Source organism: Macaca thibetana, chromosome 13 (genome assembly GCF_024542745.1).
Source record: "Macaca thibetana thibetana isolate TM-01 chromosome 13, ASM2454274v1, whole genome shotgun sequence".
Classification (NCBI taxonomy): Eukaryota; Metazoa; Chordata; class Mammalia; order Primates; family Cercopithecidae; genus Macaca; species Macaca thibetana.
In genome coordinates this window covers 51951059-51975524 of record NC_065590.1, presented here as the reverse complement: position 1 = coordinate 51975524, position 24466 = coordinate 51951059, and the positions used below count along the sequence as shown (strand labels likewise).

Below are 24466 nucleotides of genomic sequence, written 5' to 3'. Positions count from 1 at the left end.
GACATAAATGAACTGGTCACCCCAATGCACGCTGTGTTTTAATATAAAAGACTTAGAAGTGACCTTAACCATGCAGGGCTTATAGGCCTTTGTAGGCACGGGAGCACGCTGTGACCCCGGCTCTGTGCTAAACACTCGAAAGGGCTCTCTGACTCAAGTGGAGTTGATAAACCTTTTCAATAGTAACAGGAGAGAGTGTGATATCAAAGTGCCAAAAGTCCTCACGGACCAACATTCAGCACAGACATTCAAACTGCTGAAGGAACCAAACAGAACTCAATTGAAAAAACAGACCTTTAAAAAAAAGAAAAAAGCAATAGATCTTGATTTGGTGGCAAGATCCCTGGGTTACCTTTTGAAGTCAAAATGTTCAGTACATCACCTGAGCTTGACTTTTGAGCACTTGGCAAGATTGTTTTTTGCCACTTGACACAAGTATGACGTCCAGCTATGCAAAATGACTGTTTGGTCTGCCTTTTCAGTGTATTTGTGTGGCGATGTCTGTAAATGCCAGAAGCCTCTTCTTGCTGCTGCTGCTACCAGCCAGCAACAGCAGAGGCCACGCTGAGGTGCCTCCTTGCCACCAGCCGTTGGGAAATGCCTACCATGCTGCCCTGGACGCACAAGCTCAAAATGCTGTGGAAGTTACACAGCTGCTCCCATAATCTGGACTCTCCAAAACTGTGATGCCACGAAGGAAGGTCAAGTTGTAAAATGTTAAGACTGCTTGCCTCTGTTCCTGAGACTAAACACTATACATACTGACTACACTGACAAAGAACTCCTATCTGAGAATGTAGCCCGCTGACAAATTTTGAAGCCTCGGTTACCCTAAACCAATATGTAGCTTTTAATTTGCATCAAAACTTTTACAAAGATGTTTTGCTATTGTTTCTATATACTTCAAGAATGTTCATTTTTACAAATAAGTTGAACAAGACAGCCTAAGTTAGATGCACCGAAGTACTAGAAGTATCGCTAGCCTCTGTTCTCCAATTTAGCTTTCAAAACCAAATGAGCCATGTATAAAGGAGTTGAGAAACTTAATTTTTTAATGTTTCATTTGCAGAGTTTTATATCCATTAAGTGCCTTTGAAAGTTTCCAGTTGTGTGGGCTGCTGTCTCACCTCCCACCAATTTCTCCTTTCTCCATATGGTGCTAAAACTTCAAAGCTGAGGAGGGCTGTAGGACCCTTAGCAGATTCAGCATGTCACCCTTGTCCTGTGTTCATGCCAAGGCTTCCTAAATGAAAGACATCAGTTACCTGCTTATGGGAAGGTGAGCAGCAAAGGAACTGAAGTTCGGGACGGGGTAGAATCAAGGGTTTTCATTGTGTTTTGTGCCAAACCCACAAAATCCAAAATAGAATTCAAATTAAACAAAGTTCTACTATAAAATGGAAGGGAAAAAAGGCTCTGGAAGGTCCAGGAGAATGAGCTGACTTATCTTGTTAAATCTTAAGATAAATGGGGTAACCCAAGGCTGCACCTTATTGTACCACCCTGAGTGGAGTTGAGGTGACTCCACTGATTGCTTCAGATGAACTATGTAGGTGAAGTCCAGATTCTAAAAAAGTCACCTGCAGAACAAATTGTAAACCCAAGGAATAGCTGGTAAATCAAAATTATAAAGTGAGTTAGAGTTCCTTGGAGTTGGTTGTATGACAGAATATGACTTGGACAATCTTTACCAGAAGCCATCCGTACGCCCCCTCAGTCACACTTTCCATGTAGCTGACCAGTGACTACAGGATGTGGCTGACAGTGCTCACTGAAAGGAGAGCTGGTGAGGGATTGGTTGTTCTGAGCACATAGACGCCTATTAGTCCTTCCGTTCAGTGAACACAAATTCGAGATCTACATTTACTGGCTACTTGCATTTGTCAGTTTAGAGAAAAGGTAAAATGAAGCATTTTCAATTAAAGAATAGACTAACAAACATTTACCACAGAAGTGCTTCAGCATTCTAAATGGATTAGATCACTCATTAAGCTATTTTTATATGCCAATTTACTAATGCCTTACATCAATCGAATAGGTTGTTGGGCCCACAGTAGAGTCCCTATGCAGTCCCAATTCTGTTTTCTGTAACCATGTGACTGGTGATGCTGAGTGATAACCATGTCTGCCTATATTGTACTAGACTCTTCATGCTGATCGGATCTTGCATTGAAATAACCACGTGGAAGAACAATAAATCGATTAGTTATGAAATGTACAACCATACTTAAAGAGCAATAGTGTCCGTGTGTCATGAAAAACTTATTTGTAAACGTTTATATGGTATGATTTTATGTATGTTCATAAATCCTGCACTGTATGATATACGTTAAAATATCGGTGCATGAATTTATTTTCAAAAAGTATAAAACACATCACTTAAACATTTTATGTGTCAAATAAATTTGATTATGTAAACACATTTGTTGACTTTTGTTTCCCAAGTAAACAGCTGCACTATCAGCTGAAAAAACTTTTCTAAAAGCACAAGCTACCATTCACTGGTTGAAGCAAAGTCTACCCACTATGTGCATTTTTAATCTGCAGTTTCGTTTCATGAAATGAAAATACCAAAGTACATTTTAAGTCTATAAGCTTTATTGATACTTTGCTTTTACAGTTCACAATGCATTCCACAGATTTAGTTCAGTACAGCTTAAACCACAATGGTATAAATCTTCATTTTGTAATTTCTTGCATAACAATGTTTGATATTTGCAAACAACATTTTTGGAAGCATTAGATTCAGTCCATAGAGTTGAGTTTGTGACAAAATTAACTACAGGAAGTCTGTGCAATGAAATTTATGTTGGAGTTCTATGTGTGTGGCATTTCATGTTGAAAACAGATGGTAGTGCTCCTAGAAATGTATTTTCTTTTTCTAGCTTATGTGCTTTGGAACTATACAGGTATAACCAATGACTCTGAAATACCAAGCACTGTGGGGTGGCTGGAAGGTAAAGGTCTAAGCTTTGTGAAACACTATATATATATAATCTATATTTACTTATATTGGCAATTAATATAACAGTAAAAGTCACAATACACCTAGAACATACCAGAAAAGCAAGATTTTCCATTCCTGCTTTACTGGTATGATCTCGTCTAAACATTTCATTTCAGAAAATCTGCATCAATCTACACGGACCATACACAGTGCACAAACTGAAAAGGGCTTTTTTTTCTAACTCCACCATCTCTGCAACTTGCCAAGATGCAGCAAGACTACCTGCAACAAAGTAAAATATACAGGTTTTTTATTCCACCAGTGCCTCAGATAGGAAAAAGATATGATTACGGTTTAAATCCATACATAGCAGCTTACAATACTTAAGATGATGAACACATGGCAGTCAAGACAGGTAATTTTCCCTCACAACAGTGCATGGCTAAAAATAAAGATCTAACAACGATCTGTGAAACTGCACTGCAATGTCAAGGTTCGTTCTTCCCTGACCCTCCCCCATATACTCAAATGAATACCCCCTTTAAAGATGAACTCCTAGTAATTATTTTGGGTGTTTTCATTCAGCTTTGCGCTTCAATCCAGGGATTTTCGCTTGGATTCTGAAAATGAAAAAGTCAATGTAAATATCAGTTTTGTTTGCTGCTGCTTAACATACCATCTTCCAAGAACCACTTGTATGTTATTCAGCTAACACAAGAAATGAAATCCTTGAAGCTGCCTAATTCTACACTGAATTTTGCCACCTTTGCCTCATGAATTAGATTTAAACAAAGCCTTAAACACATAATAAACCCAGAAACGAATGGTCCAAATGTTAGAAAAACAATCTTTTTTGGCAACTCTGAAGTCACACTTAAGGTCTGACAGAGATTCGTTACTCATTATGCCTGCAATATGAAAATACTGTTCTCACAATCCAGCACACCTTATCCTACTAAAAACACTGCAGATTTTTAAATACTTACTTAGCCATAGCATCTTTAACATTCTTATTTGCAAGTCCTAGATAATGATCTATCTGTGCCTGAAAGAGAGGTATAAAGGAATCATTAATTACCATTGCTAAAGAATCTTATTAACCACTATCTGTCAAACTAAAGGCTTAAGAAACTATCACATTTCTCACTTTTATAAGACATTGAAAATGGGCACTAATACATTCATAAATCCCATGTGATAGAGTGGGCGCTCTATTCTGAAGTCAGCAGTTAGGAAATTACCTGATGCCGTTCATAAATAACAGGAACACTGAAGAGTGAAATGAGAGCTGAAAAGGGAAATACACAACTTTTCAAAAAGACTAGAATGATTTGGGAGAAATAAACACTCAAAAAACTATGAAACTGGCACCTCAAGATAACCAAGCAGTGTTGCTAATGAATGAATACGAACATAAGGATCTCTGGCTGCACCTGCTGTTGAGGAGCCACTCCAGGAGTGAATGAACAGTGTGAGGCTGCAGTTAGTTATTCATTAGAGCCAGGAACCATTCCTAGCTTCAATTCATATCACAGGTTTCATAAAATACAGGTATCCCTGGTAAGATTGATGACTGCACCATCATATAAGGCCTTTATCTGGTTTGTCACTGTTAGTAGGAGCAGTCTTCAGCACCTAAGGTAGCATTTCAATAAACTGGGAAGCAGTATCACCAACTTATAGAGAATACAACAAGAGAATACAACCTCAAACATTTTTTTTTTTTGAGATGGAGTTTCACTCTTGTTGCCCAAGCTGGAGTGCAATGGTGCGATCTCGGCTCACTGCAACCTCCGCCTCTTGGGCTCAAGTGGTTCTCCTGCCTCAGCCTCCTGAGTAGCTGGGATTACAGGCGCACGCCACCACGCCCGGCTAATTTTTTTGTAATTTTAGTAGAAATGGGGTTTCACCATGTTAGCCAGGCTGGTCTCGAACTCCTGGCCTCGGGTGATTCGCCCACCTCGGCCTCCCAAAGTGCTGGGATTACAGGCGTGAGCTACCGCGCCCGGCCCAAACTTTCATCCTCTACTTTTCATACAGTGAGAATATTCCCCACTAAAATGTCTAAGCTCTCCTGGCACACAATCTTTTTTCCAGCAATTTTTCATCCCAATGGCTTTGTAGACTTACCCAAAATCAGTAGCGTCAGACCATTAAACAAGGCACCAACATAGGTAAATACCCACATCAACACTGCAAACTATAAGAAAATAACAGCCCATTATAAACAAAATTCAAGTAAAGTTTCTTAATTATGCTTTCCAAAGCATCCCATCTAAATGCCAACCTACAGAGGCATACAACTTGAAGACTGGGTAAAGTACCATGAACAGCTCCCTTTTAAGTCACCAGTCTCAATTATGAATTTCAGAATCCTAAAATAATAGATTTGACCCATTTTCTCTGGACTACACTACCAAGTAGTTGATTCTGCTGAGATCAGAAAATATACCAAGGGTACATCTTACCCCTCCAGCACTAACAGCATTTAGCTTTTAAATGGGAAGACTAGAACGGTAGTATGATAATTGTCTATTAAAATTGATTTCAAAGTACTAACTAGTTGAGTGCTTGAAGATATATGAGCTGAATAATTCACACATTAATATCTCAGACAGCTGATAAGCAATAATTGGGCAAAGAGTACTTATCTGGGAAATTATGTTTCAGGTACCAAAAATACCACCTCCAGCCTTTGAAGGATCAGGCACAAAGTTAGTCTCAATTTTGTTAAACATTGTTCATCATCAGTTCCTTTGCTTTCTAATTCAAGGCCTTCATGTATATGTCTGGCAATCACTCTCACCTATTTCGTAGGTAAACAACATGATGCCACCATCTACAGTGATTATTTAGTCTTATATAACAGTATAAATGAAAAGGGGAGTAGTAGAGCACCCCCATTATCTAAAGCAGGGATCAGCAAACTTTCTCTGTGAAGAGCTACAGTAAAATTTCAGGTTTTATGGGCCACATAGGGTTTGTATCTCATATTATTCTTTGTTGTTATCTTATAACCCTTTAAAAATGTACACCACCCACTCTTAGCTCCCACACTATACAAAAACAGGCCATGGCCCAAATAAGCAGTGGTTTGCTAACCCTTGATCTAAAGCTTATCTTTCTCCATGTATTAAACGAACTCTGACTGAATGCTTACTGAGCATTAAGGAGTCAAACATTAGTAAGCACACTTGTTACAGCTTAGGAAGACACTTTGGATGACTCTACAAAGCAACAGTTCTACAAATAGCAACACTCTGGTCACCCTAACTGAATTTAACTAATGTTCAAGTCAGTAAATATCAGTAAATATCTTAGTATCTGTCAATTGAAAAAAAAAAATTTAAGCTGTCCTATTCTTAGCAATTGCTATTGGAACCCCTGGTAGAAAGGTTTGAAGGATGACTTCAGTTAGTAAGGCTTTTCTCTCACACAGTTTTACAGACTCCTATTGCTGAAGCTAAATATAACTTTTGCACTTGAGCAAGTTTACTATAGAGCAAGGAAGTTATTTTTATCCATCACTGTCCACAAGTGTAAAGGGAAAAGTGTTGACCTTCCACATTTTAGAAGACATTGCTTTAGCAACAAAGATGCCCTTAACATGACAGAAGATAGTAACAAACACAAACTAAAGTAAGTCCTCATTTGGTCATTACAGTCACTGACAAGGCTTCACTCCAAGTCCATAGGAGAGAAGCCCAAGACTTCACACCTGAGCCACTGAAGGGGCTCGTATGTCACTTGCCTCTTTGAGAACACTTCCTAAAAGCCAGGCTATTCCAAGACAAAGAGAAGAACAGAGGGAGGTCTCAAATGTCCTTAGGGCCAGACAGGTGACACACATGTATGTGAGGGGCTGGGAGAGAACTGAGGCACACAGTGATATGCATTCTTCCTCTCAAAGGGGTACTTACAACAGCCCTGCTCCATATGCTGTCACCATGCAAATACTCCAGGCCAGTGTTGCCAGAAATGGACACTTTTGTGTGCTATCACTTAATTTTTAAATGTTGCAGCTATGTTGAGAAAATGGAAACTTCAGGGGCCCAAAACAAAAATAGCGGGTAAGTGTATCCAGGGACACACCATCAGGAGAGAAATGGGTGGCAGGGAGAACTAACCTAGAGAGTAACCATTATTAATGGGAATCCACCACAAATGATGGATTTGTAACACGGCAGGAAGAAGGTCAATAAACACCACTTTAAAGAAGCAAACAGGCTGCTCTCATTTTGGACTTACAAATTCTATGAGCTTCCATGGCAAATACTTTGCAACATTATAGCCAATACTTACTAACTGAAGAGGTCAAAGTTTATCCCTCTTTTGCACAGTAAGGAGACTGGAGGAAGGAGGCCCAAAATGTAATGAAGATCTAACAAATACTTACTGAAAAGGTACGGTAAGGGCCATGTCTGGTTTATCTTTCTTCCCGGGCAATAAGAGAATTAAATTCACATGTATCACACACCTGATGAAAGAGCTCTGCAGATTTCTGATGTTTCAATTTGGGGAAAGGGGACATCTTTAAGGCAAATGGTGGGAGAGTGCTTAATAAGATCTCGGAAATTACTCCGGCAGTTCTGACCATTTCAAAACTTTTCTGCATTCTCAAACTCTAAACTCTACTTGCCCTTCTGTCTCCTTCAGATTCATTCATTAGTTGGTATTGTCTGGACTGTCTCTACATCCCCAGCCCATTTCCTTCTAATTTTTCTGAGAGCTCAAGGAACCTGAAAGGAAGCTGTCAAAATGTGAATGTTAACAGCTGCCTATCTATGAGCGTGAGAGCTAGATTTTGTGTTCTTTTGGGTCAGCTATTTCTGGAGCTCAGGCCGTTTTTTTTTTTGCTTCCCCTCACTTTCAGATTTAAGATTGTATTCTGGAGCATTATAGTTGCCTCAATTACAGGAAAGTAAGACCCTCTGCTGAAAATACCTGGTCTTAGTCCCTTCAAAAGTAAAATTATTAGACAGCTTTTTGGGATTTGAGGTTTCAAAAGACAGGAACCCGCTAAGACGACTCAGAGGCATATTCAATTAGCCCAAAAGCTGAGCCCAGTAGGCACTGTCATATGCTTTTCTTTCATTTTTGGGGGTGGGAAGTGGGGGTAGGGAGGATTTACGGTTTCATGCCACAGATGTTTAAAACAGTGATTTTTGCCATACTATTTGACTAGAAAACTGGTCGCTGCTCACTCTATAAACACTTGAAATCTTTTCTAGGACTTAGAAGTTTGTAGTTAATTGCAAAGGAGCAAAACAAATGGAACGTTACACAAGAATTTAAAAGGAGAACTCTGCAGAACATGTCTTATTTTATTCACCGAAGTCAACCACCAGAAAACTTGGACCAGGCACACGGATGCCCATCATTTCACACTGGCGTTTACAAAAGGACGAATGAGCCCTGGAGTTTGGTTATTTCTTTGATCCCATTTTGAAAGGCCAGGCTCCTCCTTCAGTGCCCCTTCCAAAAGGCAATAAGCAAGGAAAAGGTTTCACATGCTAGCAAGAGTGGCTCTAAAATTTCAATTTCTGAGGAAGATGGTTTCAAATAGAAATAGTCATAGTTGTAGGCTGGGCATGGTGGTTCACACCTATAATCCCAGCACTTTGGGAGGCCAAGGCAGGCAGATCACCCGAGGTCAGGAGTTTGAGACCAGCCTGGCCAACTTGGCAAAACCCCATCTCTACTAAAAATACAAAAATTAGTTGGGCATGATGGCGGATGCCCGTAGTCCCAGCTACTTGGGAGGCTGAAGCAGGAGAATCACTTGAACCCGGGAGGCAAAGGCTGCAGTGAGCCAAGATCGCACCACAGCCCTCCAGCCTAGGTGACAAAGTGAGACTCCATCTACAAAAAAAAAAAAAAAAAAAAAACCTAGTGATAATTGTGACCCATAATCTAAAAATGTAGATATAAATTTGAGGGCACACAACAGATCTTGCATTATGAAGACAATGAGTTATAGAGATACTTCTTTCAAACTGTTGTTTAAAAACTATTTTGTAAACACAGCTTGATAAAATTATCTTTTCTAAATGACAAAAATTTAGAAATGAGAATTTCTACATTTTCCTGAAATTAAGATGGTTTCCATTTTCCTAGCTATGAATCATATAAAATCAATGTAATTCCAATAAAAAGTTGCTTCCTATAAAATTTTTAAAACTCATTGTTATTTAAATAAAACATTCATCTAAACTGGAGAGACTGGGGCTATTAGCAAACTTTCCACAAATTTAAAATCTGACTATAAGGCATTAAAATAAATCCTTTTTAACAAGGTAAATACATTTTTCCTTATGCTGAAAAAGTAAAAAAAGAATGGGAATTGGAAAAACACATTTTTTGCTTGCTTTAGGGCTAGAGAATATAACTTTCCCTACCAGTTTTTGTGGCTAAAAGTCAAAAAGTAATACAGTCCACTATTAAGGAACTTAAGATTAAGATTTTAATAATTTTTTTTTTTTTTTAAGGAGACAGGGTCTCACTCTGTCACCCTGGCTGGAATGCAGTGGTATGATCATGGCTCACTACATTCTCCACCTCCTGGGCTCACTCAGGAGATCCTCTTGCCTCAGCCTCGCAAGTAGCGGGGACTACAGGCATGCGCTGCCATGGCTGGCTGATTTTCTAGTATCTTTTTATAGAACAGAGTCTTACAATGTTGCCCAGGCTGGTCTCAAATTCCTGGCCTCAAGCAATCCTTCCGCCTTGGCCTCCCAAAGTACTGGGATTACAGGCATGAGCTACCGTGCATGGCCAGGAAAACCTTTTTCTTTTTAAAATGCTCTCTATATAAACAAAAACTGGGGGGGCGGATAAGTGTGGCCATACACAGAAGTCTCTCTAGAAAGGTAATCCCTATCAAGCATTTTTATAAAAAGGCGAAGTTATTTTTTTTTATCCGCTTCCTTTTTCAATAAAAGCTGTTTTAAGGAAGTATTCAGTATTTCTGTAGTACCCTCATATTCAATGGAAACAAACAGATGGAATCTGTACTACTCATATACAACGACATTAAGAAAGGGTTTAGCTAAATTCTTGTGTAGCAAAATCACAAGGGTTATCAAGGAAGACCTTTCATGTACATGATCAGAGTGTGTACCAGAATCACCAAGGGCTTCATACCCATCACCTTTCATGAGGAGAAAAGGACACATTCCCTGCCTTATTCATTTGCCTCTAGAATTTGAGATCTAAATGCCAGGTTCACTTTAAGTGCTAACATGATGAAGCAACTGTTATTTATTTGCAGTCCTAAATGAACTGCAATCTGGGGAAGTCACCACCCCGTTTTCCTTGAGCTCTGGGCTTGCCAAAAACACAACACAGGGAAACCAATCAAGTATGTTTTTCTTCGCTTTTCTTTTTAAAAGTATTGCTAATCCTTAAGGAGAAATTAAATTTTAATCAAAGTCCTTTTTTTCAACAAGTTGTTAAGAAACAACAAGCGTTCCAGGAAGGAAATCTATCTCATCATGTGTCACTTTTTGTTACTTTCAAATTAGCAGTCACTCAACGCAAAAACTTATCAAGTTTGATTTCTCTCATTTATGCTAGCTTCCTCATGAATAACATAATTGCTTTTATAAAAAAAATGTAGTTTTCGAAAGAAATTAAAAGCTAAGATTTAACAAAGAAATTATTTCTCAAAACTTATTTTAAAAAGTCCTCATATTCAATTCTCAAATACCTGTGCAAAACAGAGATTTAAAACGTTTCTTAAGATCTCATCAGCCCCTAACATATTTTCTCTCCTCTTGCCTTTGACAAATATTTCTATACCTACATAAGTATCTACACATTGGACTTTGTATGGATGAAAATTTTCTCTGAAAGAATAAGTTTTCTTTTGATTAAAGACAAGTGGAAACTTTATACTCAAACTCAGAAAACTAGAGCATAATGAATCATTCACACATCAATTTAAAAAAATAGATTTATTCAAGAATGACATTTCTCTCAAGAAAAATGTTAAATTGTAGACATATAGCTGCCTTCACTGCTATACTGTGCAAACATGGAGGATGACTTTTGGTGTATCTCTGTTGCCATGTTTATTGAATCCATAAAAACCACAACCATCTCTCCTCTCCTAAGCTCACCAGGCTTTTCTTTGAAGTCACCTCTCTCCCCCACCAATCTTTGACTTAAATTCAGAGATGGTCCTTTGCTGTTTGAAGCTCTGAATTACTACCTATAGACAGTGTTTCTTCTCAGTCAATTCCTATCCACAAACCATCCATCTTAAACGGCATCAGTACCTCCTTTTCAATCACTTTTCACACATGTTCTACCCTAAAAGTCAGCTACATACAGAAGGTAATAACACATGAATAGGAACTGGCTTCCTCTAGGCTGTATGTACAAGGTTCTATTTCATTTGCTCCAAAATATTTTTACTTTATCTCTTTTGAAACTAATCAAACACGCCAAACAACATAACCATAATCTCTTTATTTACAGACTGACATCAGATCATTTTAAAACACCACTCCAGATTCAGTCACTAAATGCAACCACTCTATATGAAAGAGATAAGTAATAAAAGGAAACTACATTATTTACCCTTGATGTTATTAGGAAGTAACTTAAGTTCCAAGTCATAAATAAAATAAGAGATGCGGCTGGGCACGATGGCTCATGCCTGTAATCCCAGAGACGCAAACAACTGAAAATAATGTATCAACTACCAGGTTATAAAGGCTAAAATTTTTTTTTTTAATAAAAGCACTTTAAGCACTTACACCTATTCTGACCAGTTCAGAAATTGTTTTTTTTTGAGTCTAAAGGCCCAGTCACCCCCTTATTGCTACTATATCCTTGGCATGTGTGATAAATATAAACTAGAACATTTCTCTTGGAAATGAAAAATGAAAAATTATGAGAATTACCACCACTACATTTCCGTCCAGGCTTCGATTGGAAACAAGTCTGCCTGTTTTCTGCAGAGTCACAGGCAACAGCATATAAAACACAAATGCCAAGTTCTATGAAAAAGAAAAGCACTGCAGGTCCAGTGCTTCAGGCTTAATTAAATTACACAACTCTGGTTTAGTGCCTGTTTCGTCAGTCAGAACTTTGGGAGAGTTTATCTGCAAGGTGAGACTCTTAACAGCTGCTTATGTAGCAAGATCCCAAACTAAAGAAAAACTTCCAATGATGACCAATTGAAGGTCAGTTGAGGTGTTTCAGAATATTAAATCTTATCTAGAATAAGAAAGAGTCCAAGATATGAAATAGCTTTCATGTATGTATGAATCACATATAAGATAAGAAACTAAGTGCTGGACTGTAAAACAAAGTCAGAATGAATAAATCACATCTGGTATTAAAACTGGCATTAGACGATCTTTATGCTTATAGTCAAAATTCCCTTTAATTTTCTCTTCCTTTTAATCTTCATGATTTCCAAAAGTATGATTTTATATATATATATAAAAAAACAAAAAATTTTTGAGACAGAATTTTGCTCTTGTTGCCCAGGCTAGAATGCAATGGTGCGATCTCAACTCACCAAAACCTCTGCCTCCCGGGTTCAAGAGATTCTCCTGCCTCAGCTTCCCGAGTAGCTGGGATTACAGGCATGCGCCACCACGCCCAGCTAATTTTGTATTTTTAGTAGAGACGGGGTTTCTCCATGTTGGTCAGGCTGGTCTCGAACTCCTGACCTCAGGTGATCTGCCCGCCTCGGTCTCCCAAAGTGCTAGGATTACAGGCGTGAGCCACCGCGCCCGGCCCAAAAGTATGATTTATAACTTATTCTCCTTTAAAAAGGAATACAGGACTCTCTGTATTAAGTATTACCAAAAAAAAAAAAAAAAAAAAAAAAAAAGGAATAGCACTTATTCATCCTTATCTGATTGGATTCTGAATTTTAAAACACAAGTTTCTAGCCATGTGATTTAATTAATATTTATCATTTACTTGAATATAGAAAATACAATTTTACACTCAACTCTTTTGATACTAAATTCTGAGTATATCAAAAATGAAAGGCAAAATAAACTTACCTTCAGAGAATCAACTAAATCATCAACTAAGAAGAGGCGCCTGAGTTCCTTTATCGTGCAGTTCACATGACCAAGAGCAGAATTACTGTACTTCTGAACCAACTCCTCAGATATCGCAACTTCAGATTCCAGATATGCCCTAGAAGACAAAACACATCGTAATTGTCACTAATTGAAGTAATTTTTCCCAAAATGTCAATCAGAAATTATACATCTGTAAGAAATTAAGAAAATATTCTACTATGAAAGCCAACTGTTTCCAAATTAAGGGCAATATAAAAACTCAGCAGTAAGGGGTATTTCCTTGATATGCACTGTCTGCTGACTAGCACAGAAAAAGCATACACTTTGAAGCCAGACTGATCTAGGCTTGAATCTGATGCTCTGCCACTTACCTGGCTAGGTAATTTTGCAAAGTTATTCTTCCCTCTAAACTTAGTTTCCTCATTTATAAAGTGGAGATTATCACGAGAATTCAACGAGAAAAGTGCCTAATGTTAACTGGGCACAAGGATGCACTCAATAAATGGTAGTTATGACTATGGGTTTTTTTTTTTCCTTAAAGTTGACACTATGTTGTCTCATCAAGTTTTCCTAACAAAGATCTTTTTCATTTCCAAATCCTAAACTCTCTAAGACTAACCTCTAGGGGAAATTGCTCAATGTGTTAAGAACAAGATTGTAAAGTGGCCGCCAAAAGCACATGGCAATCCTAGCAAAACCTAAGAGTTACATCATCTAGATGCTTTAATCCATTCTGAGATGGCTAAAATTGTGAAATTTAAAAATATTGTATTGGTAATAAATAAATACATAAAAATACTATACTGGGGAAAAAGCCAAGTCCACAGGAATGTAAGGAACAGTTTCATTATTGTTTCAAAGACGCCATTTTATCTTGGCAAAGTACAACCAACTCAGAAGTGCTGAGTCTTCTCTCGTATCTGCTGGAAGTAGTCCTCATAACCTCCCCATGTCTGAGGACGCCAGTTTCATACACTGGAAATAACATCTTAAACAACTCCTTGTCCCATAGTTTTACCTCTGCAACATACCCCAAATATGTTTTCTGGTTTTTATTCACAGTGCCATCACTCTATTTTAAGTGCTTACTATTTATGAGCTGGAATATTCTATCGCTCTCCAAACAAATCTTTGATCTGCCTGCATCCAAATCCAATCTGTCAGTCAATGCCAGATTAACCTTACGTGAGCTATCCTAGATAGTGCTGTCTAGGCTGAACTCAGGCAGGAGTTAGAAGACCTGCCACTACCTACCTATACAATATTGCAAAAGGCATTTAACTTCTCTGGGTAAGTGCTCCAACTCTGTAAATTTGAGAGACTTTCCTCAGTTCCTTCAGGCTCGAACATTCTGTGATTCTATGACTCCAACTTTTCAACCAGGGACATCCTCCTGAATTTTTCCAACCTTACTTCCAACTACTCTTTATGTTGCAGTCAGAAATGAGTCATTCACTAAATATTTTTTAACTTTAATGTACCCTTTATTAATCATATGTTTTTTTCCCAATCCGCAATGCTCTCTTACCTCTGGTGATACCTTATTTAGCCAGTTAGCCCAATCTCAAATCTCACTCATCCATGGGGCCTCATCTGACAATCTCTTTCATAAAACCCTCATGTTATCTCTCACTCTTGTATAATTCTAACAATGCTTTCTTTTGTGTTAGTCTTATAGTATTTACTGGATTCAGCTCTGAAATATAGACACACGTATACTTGTGTATTTTTCCTACTCAAGTATAAACTGTTATGGACCAGGAATGTATCTTTACTAATACATGGTCTAATACACTGTTAGACAATTATTAACAAAAAACCGAATTATTAATATCAAGTGAAAAATACTCAAAGATTCACACTGATATTTAAATCAACAATTACTTGTTTACCCAAATTTGAAAAATATAAGAAAGTGGCTGATATAACCCTGGTTGGAATTCTGCTTCTTTGCACCACTGTTGCTGGTTCTTGCTAAAGACAAGATGCCTAACAAGAAAGCACAAAGACAGCACTCCCCATCAATGACATCCTGTAGATATTTACTTTAATTCAACTGACATTTATGTGATATTAATACAAGGCCAGCACTGTTCATCACTCTTTCAGTAACCACAGATATTAGATACAAACCACATAATATCACCTTTACTAGTGTGATTAAGGGGAACTAGGAAAAACTGTCCAACAAGCTTAAACTGGTAGTTGGCTAAATTTACTTTATAATGACTATAAAAGGACTTTAAGAATAAAAGTGTTTCTAGCCAGGCATGGTGGTGCATGCCTGTAGTTCCAGCTACTTGGGACACTGAGGCAGGAGGATTGCTTGAGCCCAGGAGTTTGAGACTAGCCTGGGCAATACAGTGAGACTCATCTCTTTGAAGAAAGTTTAAAAAATGAATAAAGTGTTTCTAAGAAGGAAATAAATCACTAATATTTTCCAAAAACCTCAAAAATCGATGTGTAAAATTGGAACTGTAGAAAATTTAGAAGTTTTGGCTTGACAATATTTTTACATATTTCAGCATAACTAATTAAAGATCATACTTCTTTATCATTTGTGGCTTGATAACAATATGACTCAACCTTTTTTTTTTTTTTTTTTTTTTTTTTTTTTGAGAAAGAGTCTCGTTCTATTGCCTAAGCTGGAGTACAGTGCCATGATCACAGCTCACTGCAGCCTTCAACTCCTGGGTTCTAGCAATTTTCTCAGCTCAGCTGCCTGAATACCTGGGACTACTGGCATGCATCACCACACCTAGCTAATTTTTAATTTTTTGTAGAGATGGTGGTCTCACTATGTTGTTCAGGGTGGTCTCAAACTCCTGGCTTCAAACAATCCTCCTGCCTTAGGATCCCAAAGCACTAGTATTACAGGCATGAGCCAACACGTCTGGCTGGCTCTGCCATTTTGAAACTACAATTTCAAGTTACTGAATTCCAAGTTTTTCTCTGCCACCCTGTAAAATGGAGTGATACCACCTATTTCATAGAATTATCATAAACTTAAAATAAATTTATTAATAATATGTACATAAAAGGTTAGACATATAAGAGCTAGTCAATAAATGTTGGTCTCTCCCCCAAACTTGTATAACGTCATTACTTCATCAAAAAGAGAAAGCCAGAGAAAGATCACCAGTCTTTACAATAAGCAAAATAATTTAGTAGGTCTCCTCTTTCAAAGTATGTAAATCCATTTAAGTTCCCCATTAATATCAACTGGATCATGTTGTAGGTAGGTACATACTCATATGCCCAAACAGGTATTTACCTTGCCAGAAATAGTTTTTTTCTTTGTTTCCCCTACTTTCAAGCTAACAAGTTAGAAATAGTTTTTAAATGATTGCAATCTATTTGAAGAAAAATGATCTCCTTATGCAAAACAATTAACATTTCAAAGGCATACTTAATGCAGTAGGAACTGAATTCTCAGATTATTTGGGGTCAGGGTTAGGAAATCCTCCAAAGAGCTGGGTCTTGAATCAAACTCAGAGCCAAATAAAAAATATGACTGAGGGATCTAGGGAGCTAAGGAAGGCAGCATGAACATGGGTACAAAACTCTAGAAGGAATAAACGAGAGACAAGACAAAGACATCTGGACTTCATCCTACAGTCTATAGAGGGCCCCTGCCTTTTCTTTTTTTTTTTTCCTCTTTAGAAAAAAAGTGGTACTTCTAGAAAAATTAATCTGACATCATCTGTAAGAACGGCAGTAATCCAAGGTAACTAGAAGTCAATCTGGTAACAAATGGAGTCCAATTAGGGGTCAGCAAACTTTCTGTAAAGGGCCAGATAGTTAAGCATTTTAGGCTTTCATGTTCATATGGTCTCTGTTACAACTACTGAATTCTGCTATTACAGTATGAAACCAGCTAAATGAATGAGCATGGCTGTGTTCCAACAAACTTTATTTACAAAAGCAGGCAGCAGACTGAATTTGGCCATGGCTTTGCTTTAGAGGCTCCTGGTAGACTGAGGAAGCAGTGGAAAAGAACAAAATTTTGTGATTTTCTTAACAATATTTAGTGATTTTCTTTACATGAGATGAAAACAAACATAACATCAAAACAGGAGCCTGAAAACTAGCATGGTAGTGGTGTTACAGATAGAAATTAACAAGTTTGAGGAAAAAAATTCATTTAAAAACGTGGTGAACTAGTGGTTGTTGGGCGTTGGTTGGGGAGTTGAACTGTTAATAAGTAGGAAGTTTCTTTTTGTGTGATGAAAACAGTGATGGTTGTAGAATTCTGTGAATATACTAAAAACAAATGAGTTTTATGGTATATGAATTATATGTCAATTAAAAAAGAGGAGGAAAAACATGCAGAGTATGAGGTGAGGGCAGACTCAAGCTGAGGTGTGTCTCAATAGCAACTATATAATGCCATAGTACACTTGTGAAAATAAGGGTAGAAGATGATAGTTGAGAGACAAGGAGATGCTGAAATAAAGCTCTCCAAAAAATAATCAAAAAATAATGCCTTAAGAAACTAGATAAAGAAAATACATAAAGAAAAGCATAATAGAAAAATATCAGCATACTACTAGAAAGATATGAAATATCAGAAAGGATGTTATCAGACAGCATAAAAAGTAAACAATAAAGAATATATAACCCTCACCAAACCTACCCATGTTAAAAAGACCCAACACTCATTAAAGTAAGATAACCAATGCCTAACTCTAATAAATATTCCTAACAAGTAGCAGAGTTAGTTTAATGATACGTAAACAGTCTCCTCCATCATGAGCCTTTGAAATGACTTTTTGAAAATCTCGAAAGCAGATGTTTTTGGTATAGCTTAAGCAAATATCTGCAATTATCTTTAAGAAAAAAGTGCATGCTTGTAACTCTATAGACAGTAGATGAAGTCTTAATGCTAATCCTGTTTACACTATTGCCAATGCATGCCTTGTTTTCCAGACATCTCACCTGAATGGGTGGCCTTCATCTGATTTCTGGATAGCTTGGATCACACCCCTGTATATCCTAAAGCTGATGGTCACAGAGAGCAGGGCCAAGGCAATGTAGGCTGTTACACTCACAATGCTGAACACTGTCAATGAAAGCAGCAGGAATAGGCTGGCGCCAAACACCACTCCAGTCTTCTTAATGTCTCTCCAGTAGAGGAGGTCAACAACTAAAAATTGAAAAAGAAATCTGAAATTAGAACATTATTTTATCAATTTGGATTTGTTCCATCTATGAAAATAAAAAGACTACTACATACAGTAAAACCAAACCTAAAAAGTTAAAGAAACACTAAGTTAAAGAAACATTAACTTTAAAACCCACATTTTAAACCCACTCTTAGTTGTATATCAGTATAACACCTCTCCATGAAATGTTATTTATTTCTGCATAACCAAATCGTTCTAGCCATACACAATGATTAAATGTCTCCAAAGCCTAGAAGACTTCTAATCCAAAACAAGGAGTTACTTAAAATAATCTTGGGGGCTGGGCGCGGCAGTTCATGCCGGTAAACCCAGCACTGTGGGAGGCTGAGGCAGGTGGATCACCTGAGGTCAGGGATTCCAGACCAGCCTGGACAACATGGCGAAACCCCATCTCTACTAAAAATACAAAATTTAGTGGGGCATGGTGGCACATGCCTGTAATCCCAGCTACTCGGGAGGCTTGAGGCAGGAGAATCGCTTGAATCTGGGAGGCAGAGGTTGCAGTGAGCCGAGACTGCACCACTGTACTCCAGACTGGGAGACAGAGCAGGACTCCGTCTCAAAAAAAAAAAAAGAAAGAAAAAGAAAAAATAAATCATCTTGGGGTTTTTCATCTCATACAATGCATGCTATATAATCAAATAATTCAATAAATAAATTCCAATAACAAAAAATATTAACACACTAAAATGAGATACTTCAGTGACACCAAAATATATGCAGAAAATAAATCAAAAAAGACTGAGATAGAAAAACTACACATATGAATGAGCTTTACAACTCTGCTCTTTTTGTTTCGTTTTGTTTTTTTCAGACGGAGTCCCCCTCTGTCGCCCAGTCTGGAGTGCAGTGGCACGATCTCAGCTCACTGTAAGCTCCGCCTCTTGGGTTCACGCCATTCTCCTGCCTCAGCCTCCCAAGTAGCTGGGACTACAGGCGCCCGCCACCATGCCCGGCTAATTTTTTGTATTTTTAGTAGAGATAGGGTTTCACCGTGTTAGCCAGGATGGTGTCAATCTCCCGACCTTGTGATCCACTCACCTCGGTTTTTATTTGATTTTTTTGTGCAACAACTCTGCTCTTAAGATCTCTCTTTGAGAAACAAAATTGTAACTTAACCTGGGTATCATTAAAAGAAAAATTTCTACAAAGCAAAAGACAAAACAGCCTTTAGATTACCTGAAAAGCTACTTCCTTCTAAGAGTTGATAAATATAATGCTGTAAAAATTTTGGGGTCAAAGAAAAAAGAAAAGTAAATGTGCTACACTGTTACATAATGTTTATTAATAGTAATGAGTCAGACAAAGCCCAGCTTAGCATGTCTGCTCTTGGACATGGCCACAGGGCCACTGAGGGGATCAAGGAAGCATAGCCTGATGTCTCAAAATCGGGGTATGCTCAATCCAAGGAGAACCCTGAAGTGTGCCAAAGTGATCCTGAATTCATAGACTGATGTAATTAATCTCTCTGAACTGTGAACAATTGGGAGAAAAAAATTTTATAGTAAAATAAATATGGATATACTCTTTGCAAGAAGAGGTGACATCGAAGAAAAATCACAGTTTTAGGGCTGCTTTGGTTTTGATCCCCAGGTCCCCTAAGGTGTACGTAACTTTCCTTTGCTCTTAAGGGTACTTCTGTGGGGAAAACTATGTATGTGAACTGCACAATGTTGGATATTAGTACAAAGTCCTTAATTGCTGCTAGTATATCATGAGTACTGTTTAGGATATTTTAAATGCCCAACACTGTGTCCAGTACATAGCAGGGATTCAAACACTTATTTCGGTCACCTAAATGGCTTGAATGCTATTAATTTAACATTCTATATATGATTTCGAGCTTTGTTTTCAAACTCTGATTTCAACTATTTATTCAAATATTCCCCAACTTGTTTGGTACAGCCCTGCCTAAAACATCTAAATGAGCTCAGTGCTATCCCACTAGTTTCTACTGTTGTACTAGCACAACTGATGACTGACAAGAACTTGAAATGGTCTATCTATAGGTTGTCAAAAGGACATTACGAATAATGTCATACTGAATAAGGAGATAGGAGCAATGCTAATAGGTTTCTGGCAATCAGCAAACACTTAATGAGGTGATACTGTTCAAGTAACTCAACCTAGCAGAATGAGAAAACTCATTCTGATTCTTGAAGGTCCTGTCCAACATTACAATTCTAGGAAAGATAAAACATGTAAAAGCACGTCAATGAAGGTATAAAATAAATACTGCACTGTTATGAGAACTCAGAAAAGGGAAAAACTGGAAGAAATGTTAAAAGACTGTGAAACACTGTAAATGGAAATTAAGCTGGGTCTTGAAGAATGAATGGCATCTAGAAAACCTAAAGGTACAGGTCTAACTGTAAGCACCTTTCTGCTAGCAGTGGTTCTAACAATTAATGCCTTTTTTTTTATTATTAGGAGGGTACAGTGAGAGAACGGGGAAGTGATGATAAAGACAGCCCTTGGTAAGATCAGTCTTTCCTGTGAGGCTCCCTTTGTGCCCTACAGCAGGGGTTTAATACACACAAACAAAAAACAGGTTCTATAGTTGGGTCACAGAGACTAAAAAAAAAATGACTGCATAACTTACAAGCTATGTGACCTCAGGTAAGTCACTAAAGTCCTCTATATTTCAGTTTCTTCATCTATAAAACGTATATTAAAATAGGAATGAACAAAAGGCATAAAGTTTCTAGATAGAATGGAGAAAAAAGTTGAGATTTACTGCACCCCAGGGTGACAACGGTCAATAACAGCAGACTATATATTTCAAAATAACTGAGAGTAAATTTCATGTCTCACCACAAAAATAATAGGTAACAAGGTGGTAATTTAATTAGCTTGATTTAATCACACCACATTGTATACATGTCAAAACACATTGTACCCCATAAATATATACAGCTAATGATTTGTCAAAAAATAGGAATGATCTCGAGATGTGATTCACTAGATTTTTCATTAGTAAGATAATTAATGTAAAGCACTTAATAGAGTACATAGCATATAATAAATTCTTAATAAATGTCAGGGCTATTTGTTATTATTATTATCACCACAATCACATTATTTAAATAGTAAATATATAAAGAAGAAAATTTCAAACGTATTATTAAAGTCAATAAACTATACTGTTGTGTCGTACTGTAAACATGTTACTTTATAAACCACATTGGAAAGGATTTTAAACCTTATCTAAGTTTTTACTATGATAGGGTAAGTAAAAGCTAATAGCCCAAAGGAATAAGCAGGTAAGGTATACCTCAAATCTATTTTTCTTTTCTTTCTTTCTTTCTTTTTTTTTTTTTTTTTTTTGAGACAGTCTTGCACTATCGCCCAGGCTGGAGTGCAGTGGCGTCATCTCAGCTCACTGCAAGCTCCACCTCCCGGGTTCACGCCATTCTCCTGCCTCAGCCTCCCGAGTAGCTGGGACCACAGGCGCCCGCCACCACACCCGGCTAATTTTTTGTATTTTTAGTAGAGACGGGGTTTCACCGTGTTAGCCAGAATGGTCTCGATCTCCTGACCTCATGATCCGCCCACCTCAGCCTCTCAAAGTGCTGGGATTACAGGTGTGAGCCACCGTGCCCAGCCTCTCAAATCTATTTTCCAAATGAACAAACGCTCCTTTATAAAAGTGGTTCTCAAAATGCTCAAAAACATTAACCTTCAAAATCACTATTGGTGAAAAGTTAAAGTAAATGCAGATGTGCTCGCTATTTTTTACTATCATTAAAAACTACTCAGTAAAACCTGGCCATGAAATCAATGACTGTAGATTTGAGAGGTTTGTACTGTACAACATAAATGTCTAATCAAACCTCCCTAATATAACAGAGTTACTGTCTAAACAGGTGTAGTGACTAGATATGATTTATAATTAGTCTGTAATTTCTACCGAAATGAATATGGTAAAAGGAAATATCAGGTCTGGGATTCAAGAGACCCACATCCTAGCATGTACCAGCTCAGCAATTTTGTGATTTTGGATAGGACTCCAACCTCTCTGGCCTTCAGTTTTATCGTCCATAAAGGGCATTAATCTTCTCTCTTTTCCCTTAAGGAATTAACATGATCTATAGTCAGTACAAAGATACATACATTAGTACTGCATTCAAATTCCCTGTCAGTGGATCCAAACCAATGAAGTTGTACTACTGTGGCATTATCTGTGCTCAGTATAATTTAAAAATATTTCCTTCCTTTTTAGATCTATATTTTTTTGGGGAGAAGGAAGCTTAAATATTTTTATTCACACCAGTCTTCTGATTTGAACCTTCCTAGAAATATCTTAAGTACCAGACATTATTAAAACTTTAGGAATATAACAAATTCATATTCCTACAATTTTCCAAGCAATTATAAACTCTATCATTATGGCAACTGTATGAAACTTTTTAAAAGTATGAGAAATGATACGCTTAAGACTGATAGATGTTTGACTGCTGATCTACATTCTCCAATCTCCACACCTTCTTTATTTCTTGAGCACATAAACTTATGCCAAACACTGCAGTAGCCTATACAACATTATCTCTTTCTTTTTTTTTTTTTTTTTTTTGAGACGGAGTCTGGCTCTGCTACCCAGGCTGGAGTGCAGTGGCCGGATCTCAGCTCACTGAAAGCTCCGCCTCCCGGGTTTACGCCATTCTCCTGCCTCAGCCTCCCGAGTAGCTGGGACTACAGGCGCCTGCCACGTCGCCCGGCTAGTTTTTAGTAGAGACGGGGTTTCACCGTGTTACCCCGGATGGTCTTGATCTCCTGACCTCGTGATCCGCCCGTCTCGGCCTCCCAAAGTGCTGGGATTACAGGCTTGAGCCACCGCGCCCGGCCATCTCTTTCAATTATTAAAACCTAATGAGCCACTGTGCAGAGTGGCTTATGCCTGTAATTCCAGCTCTGTGGGAGGCCAAGGTAGGAGGCCAGGAGTGTGAGACCAGACTGGGAAATACAGAGACCCCTCATCTCTTAAACAAACAAACAAATAAACCTAATGAAAGGTAGGCTTGAAAGAGTGAAACCCAGCTCCTACATGACTGGACCGAGATCACATCATTAATAAGTGGCAGAACATGGATCTGAACCCAGGATTCCTATAGATAAAACTCATACTCTCCGTTGTATGATGCCAAATTGAAGGCTCAGCTGATTAAAGTCCTTCAAAATGTTATACGTGTGTGTGCATAACAAATGGGCAAAGCGTAGGCAGATAATTACAAGATGCAAGATGAATCATGAAGGCCAAGAAAGGCTAAATGAAATTAACAAGATAGTTTAATCAATAAGGGACAAATTTTAATGTGAATATTTCACCTACCGTTAGACCCAAAAACGGAGAAAAGGGCTTTACTCCAATATATTTGATAAGTACTTTCCCACAGTAGAGAACTATAATTAAGTTGTTGAAAATGACTTTCAAAAACCATGTGAATCTGATTAAATAAAATTAGGGTATATTTATGCAAGAGAAGTGTTACATAGCCATTTAAAAAAGTGATACAGATCTACATTATCACAGAAACATGTCCATAATGATAAATGAAAACAGAATGTTACAAAAAGACTCACAGTATATTCTCACTTAAGAAATTAAACATATAAAGTCTGAAAGGATAACCACTAAGCAGGGTTTTTCTCTGCATAACGGGAATATCAGTGAGTTTTACTTGCTGCTTTATTCTTTTCTGTGCCATCTGAAATGGTCCCACTCTATTGGCAAGTATGAATCATGACTATAATCAGAAAAAAATCACACTATTCTGTTTCTATTCGGTACTACTAAAGAATCTTACGAGTGTTATTTTTCACAGTAGGCTTTCCTATTGGAAAAAGAACACCCTCTCTGTTAGCTTAATAAATATTTGGATCCAGCTGACAAGTTAAAATTCTAGAGTATTTAAGTTGATGATTCTGGTGTTCTGGGTTGAATCAGGTCAATTTCCCCAAAGTTGATGATACCAGAATAGTCATGTATACGGCCCAGCAGTACTCAATGATCACAACCTTAAATAAAATTAACTTTAAGAAAGTACAGTAAACCCTAACCTACCACTTCCTTTCCTCTTGTCTTATGGTTCCTAGGAACAAGGTCTTTTCAATAAATGGAAAAGCTCTGAAAATTACATGCGTAAGCCCACACATACTGCATAAAAATATGTAAGCAGCTGCATGAGAGAGCTCAAAGCAGGTATCACAACAGACACACTGAAACAAGCACTAGGAATGCTCTAGTGGAGCCATCAGACCCTTTAGAGCACTGGAGAAGAAAA

At 37.7% G+C, this 24466-nt stretch overlaps 2 protein-coding genes across 7 annotated transcripts in view; one reads left to right on the top strand and one right to left on the bottom strand.

Annotated features, from left to right (window-relative positions):
- Window positions 1-2422, top strand: part of EML6 (EMAP like 6) — a 256852-nt gene extending 254430 nt beyond the window's left edge. For all 3 annotated transcript variants that reach the window (XM_050754620.1, XM_050754621.1, XM_050754622.1), the window contains one exon: window positions 483-2422. In XM_050754620.1, coding sequence (XP_050610577.1) covers window positions 483-507 — 25 coding nt within the window. In that variant the 3' untranslated portion in view covers window positions 508-2422. The remainder of the gene's footprint in view (window positions 1-482) is intronic.
- A 158-nt stretch (window positions 2423-2580) lies between these two features.
- Window positions 2581-24466, bottom strand: part of RTN4 (reticulon 4) — an 80056-nt gene continuing 58170 nt past the window's right edge. For all 4 annotated transcript variants that reach the window (XM_050754624.1, XM_050754627.1, XM_050754626.1 and 1 more), the window contains 6 exons: window positions 17938-18145; window positions 12976-13114; window positions 5078-5147; window positions 4189-4235; window positions 3934-3992; window positions 2581-3567 (listed from right to left, as the gene is read on the bottom strand). In XM_050754624.1, the coding sequence (XP_050610581.1) occupies window positions 3525-3567; window positions 3934-3992; window positions 4189-4235; window positions 5078-5147; window positions 12976-13114; window positions 17938-18145 (566 nt within the window). In that variant the 3' untranslated portion in view covers window positions 2581-3524. The remainder of the gene's footprint in view (window positions 3568-3933; window positions 3993-4188; window positions 4236-5077; window positions 5148-12975; window positions 13115-17937; window positions 18146-24466) is intronic.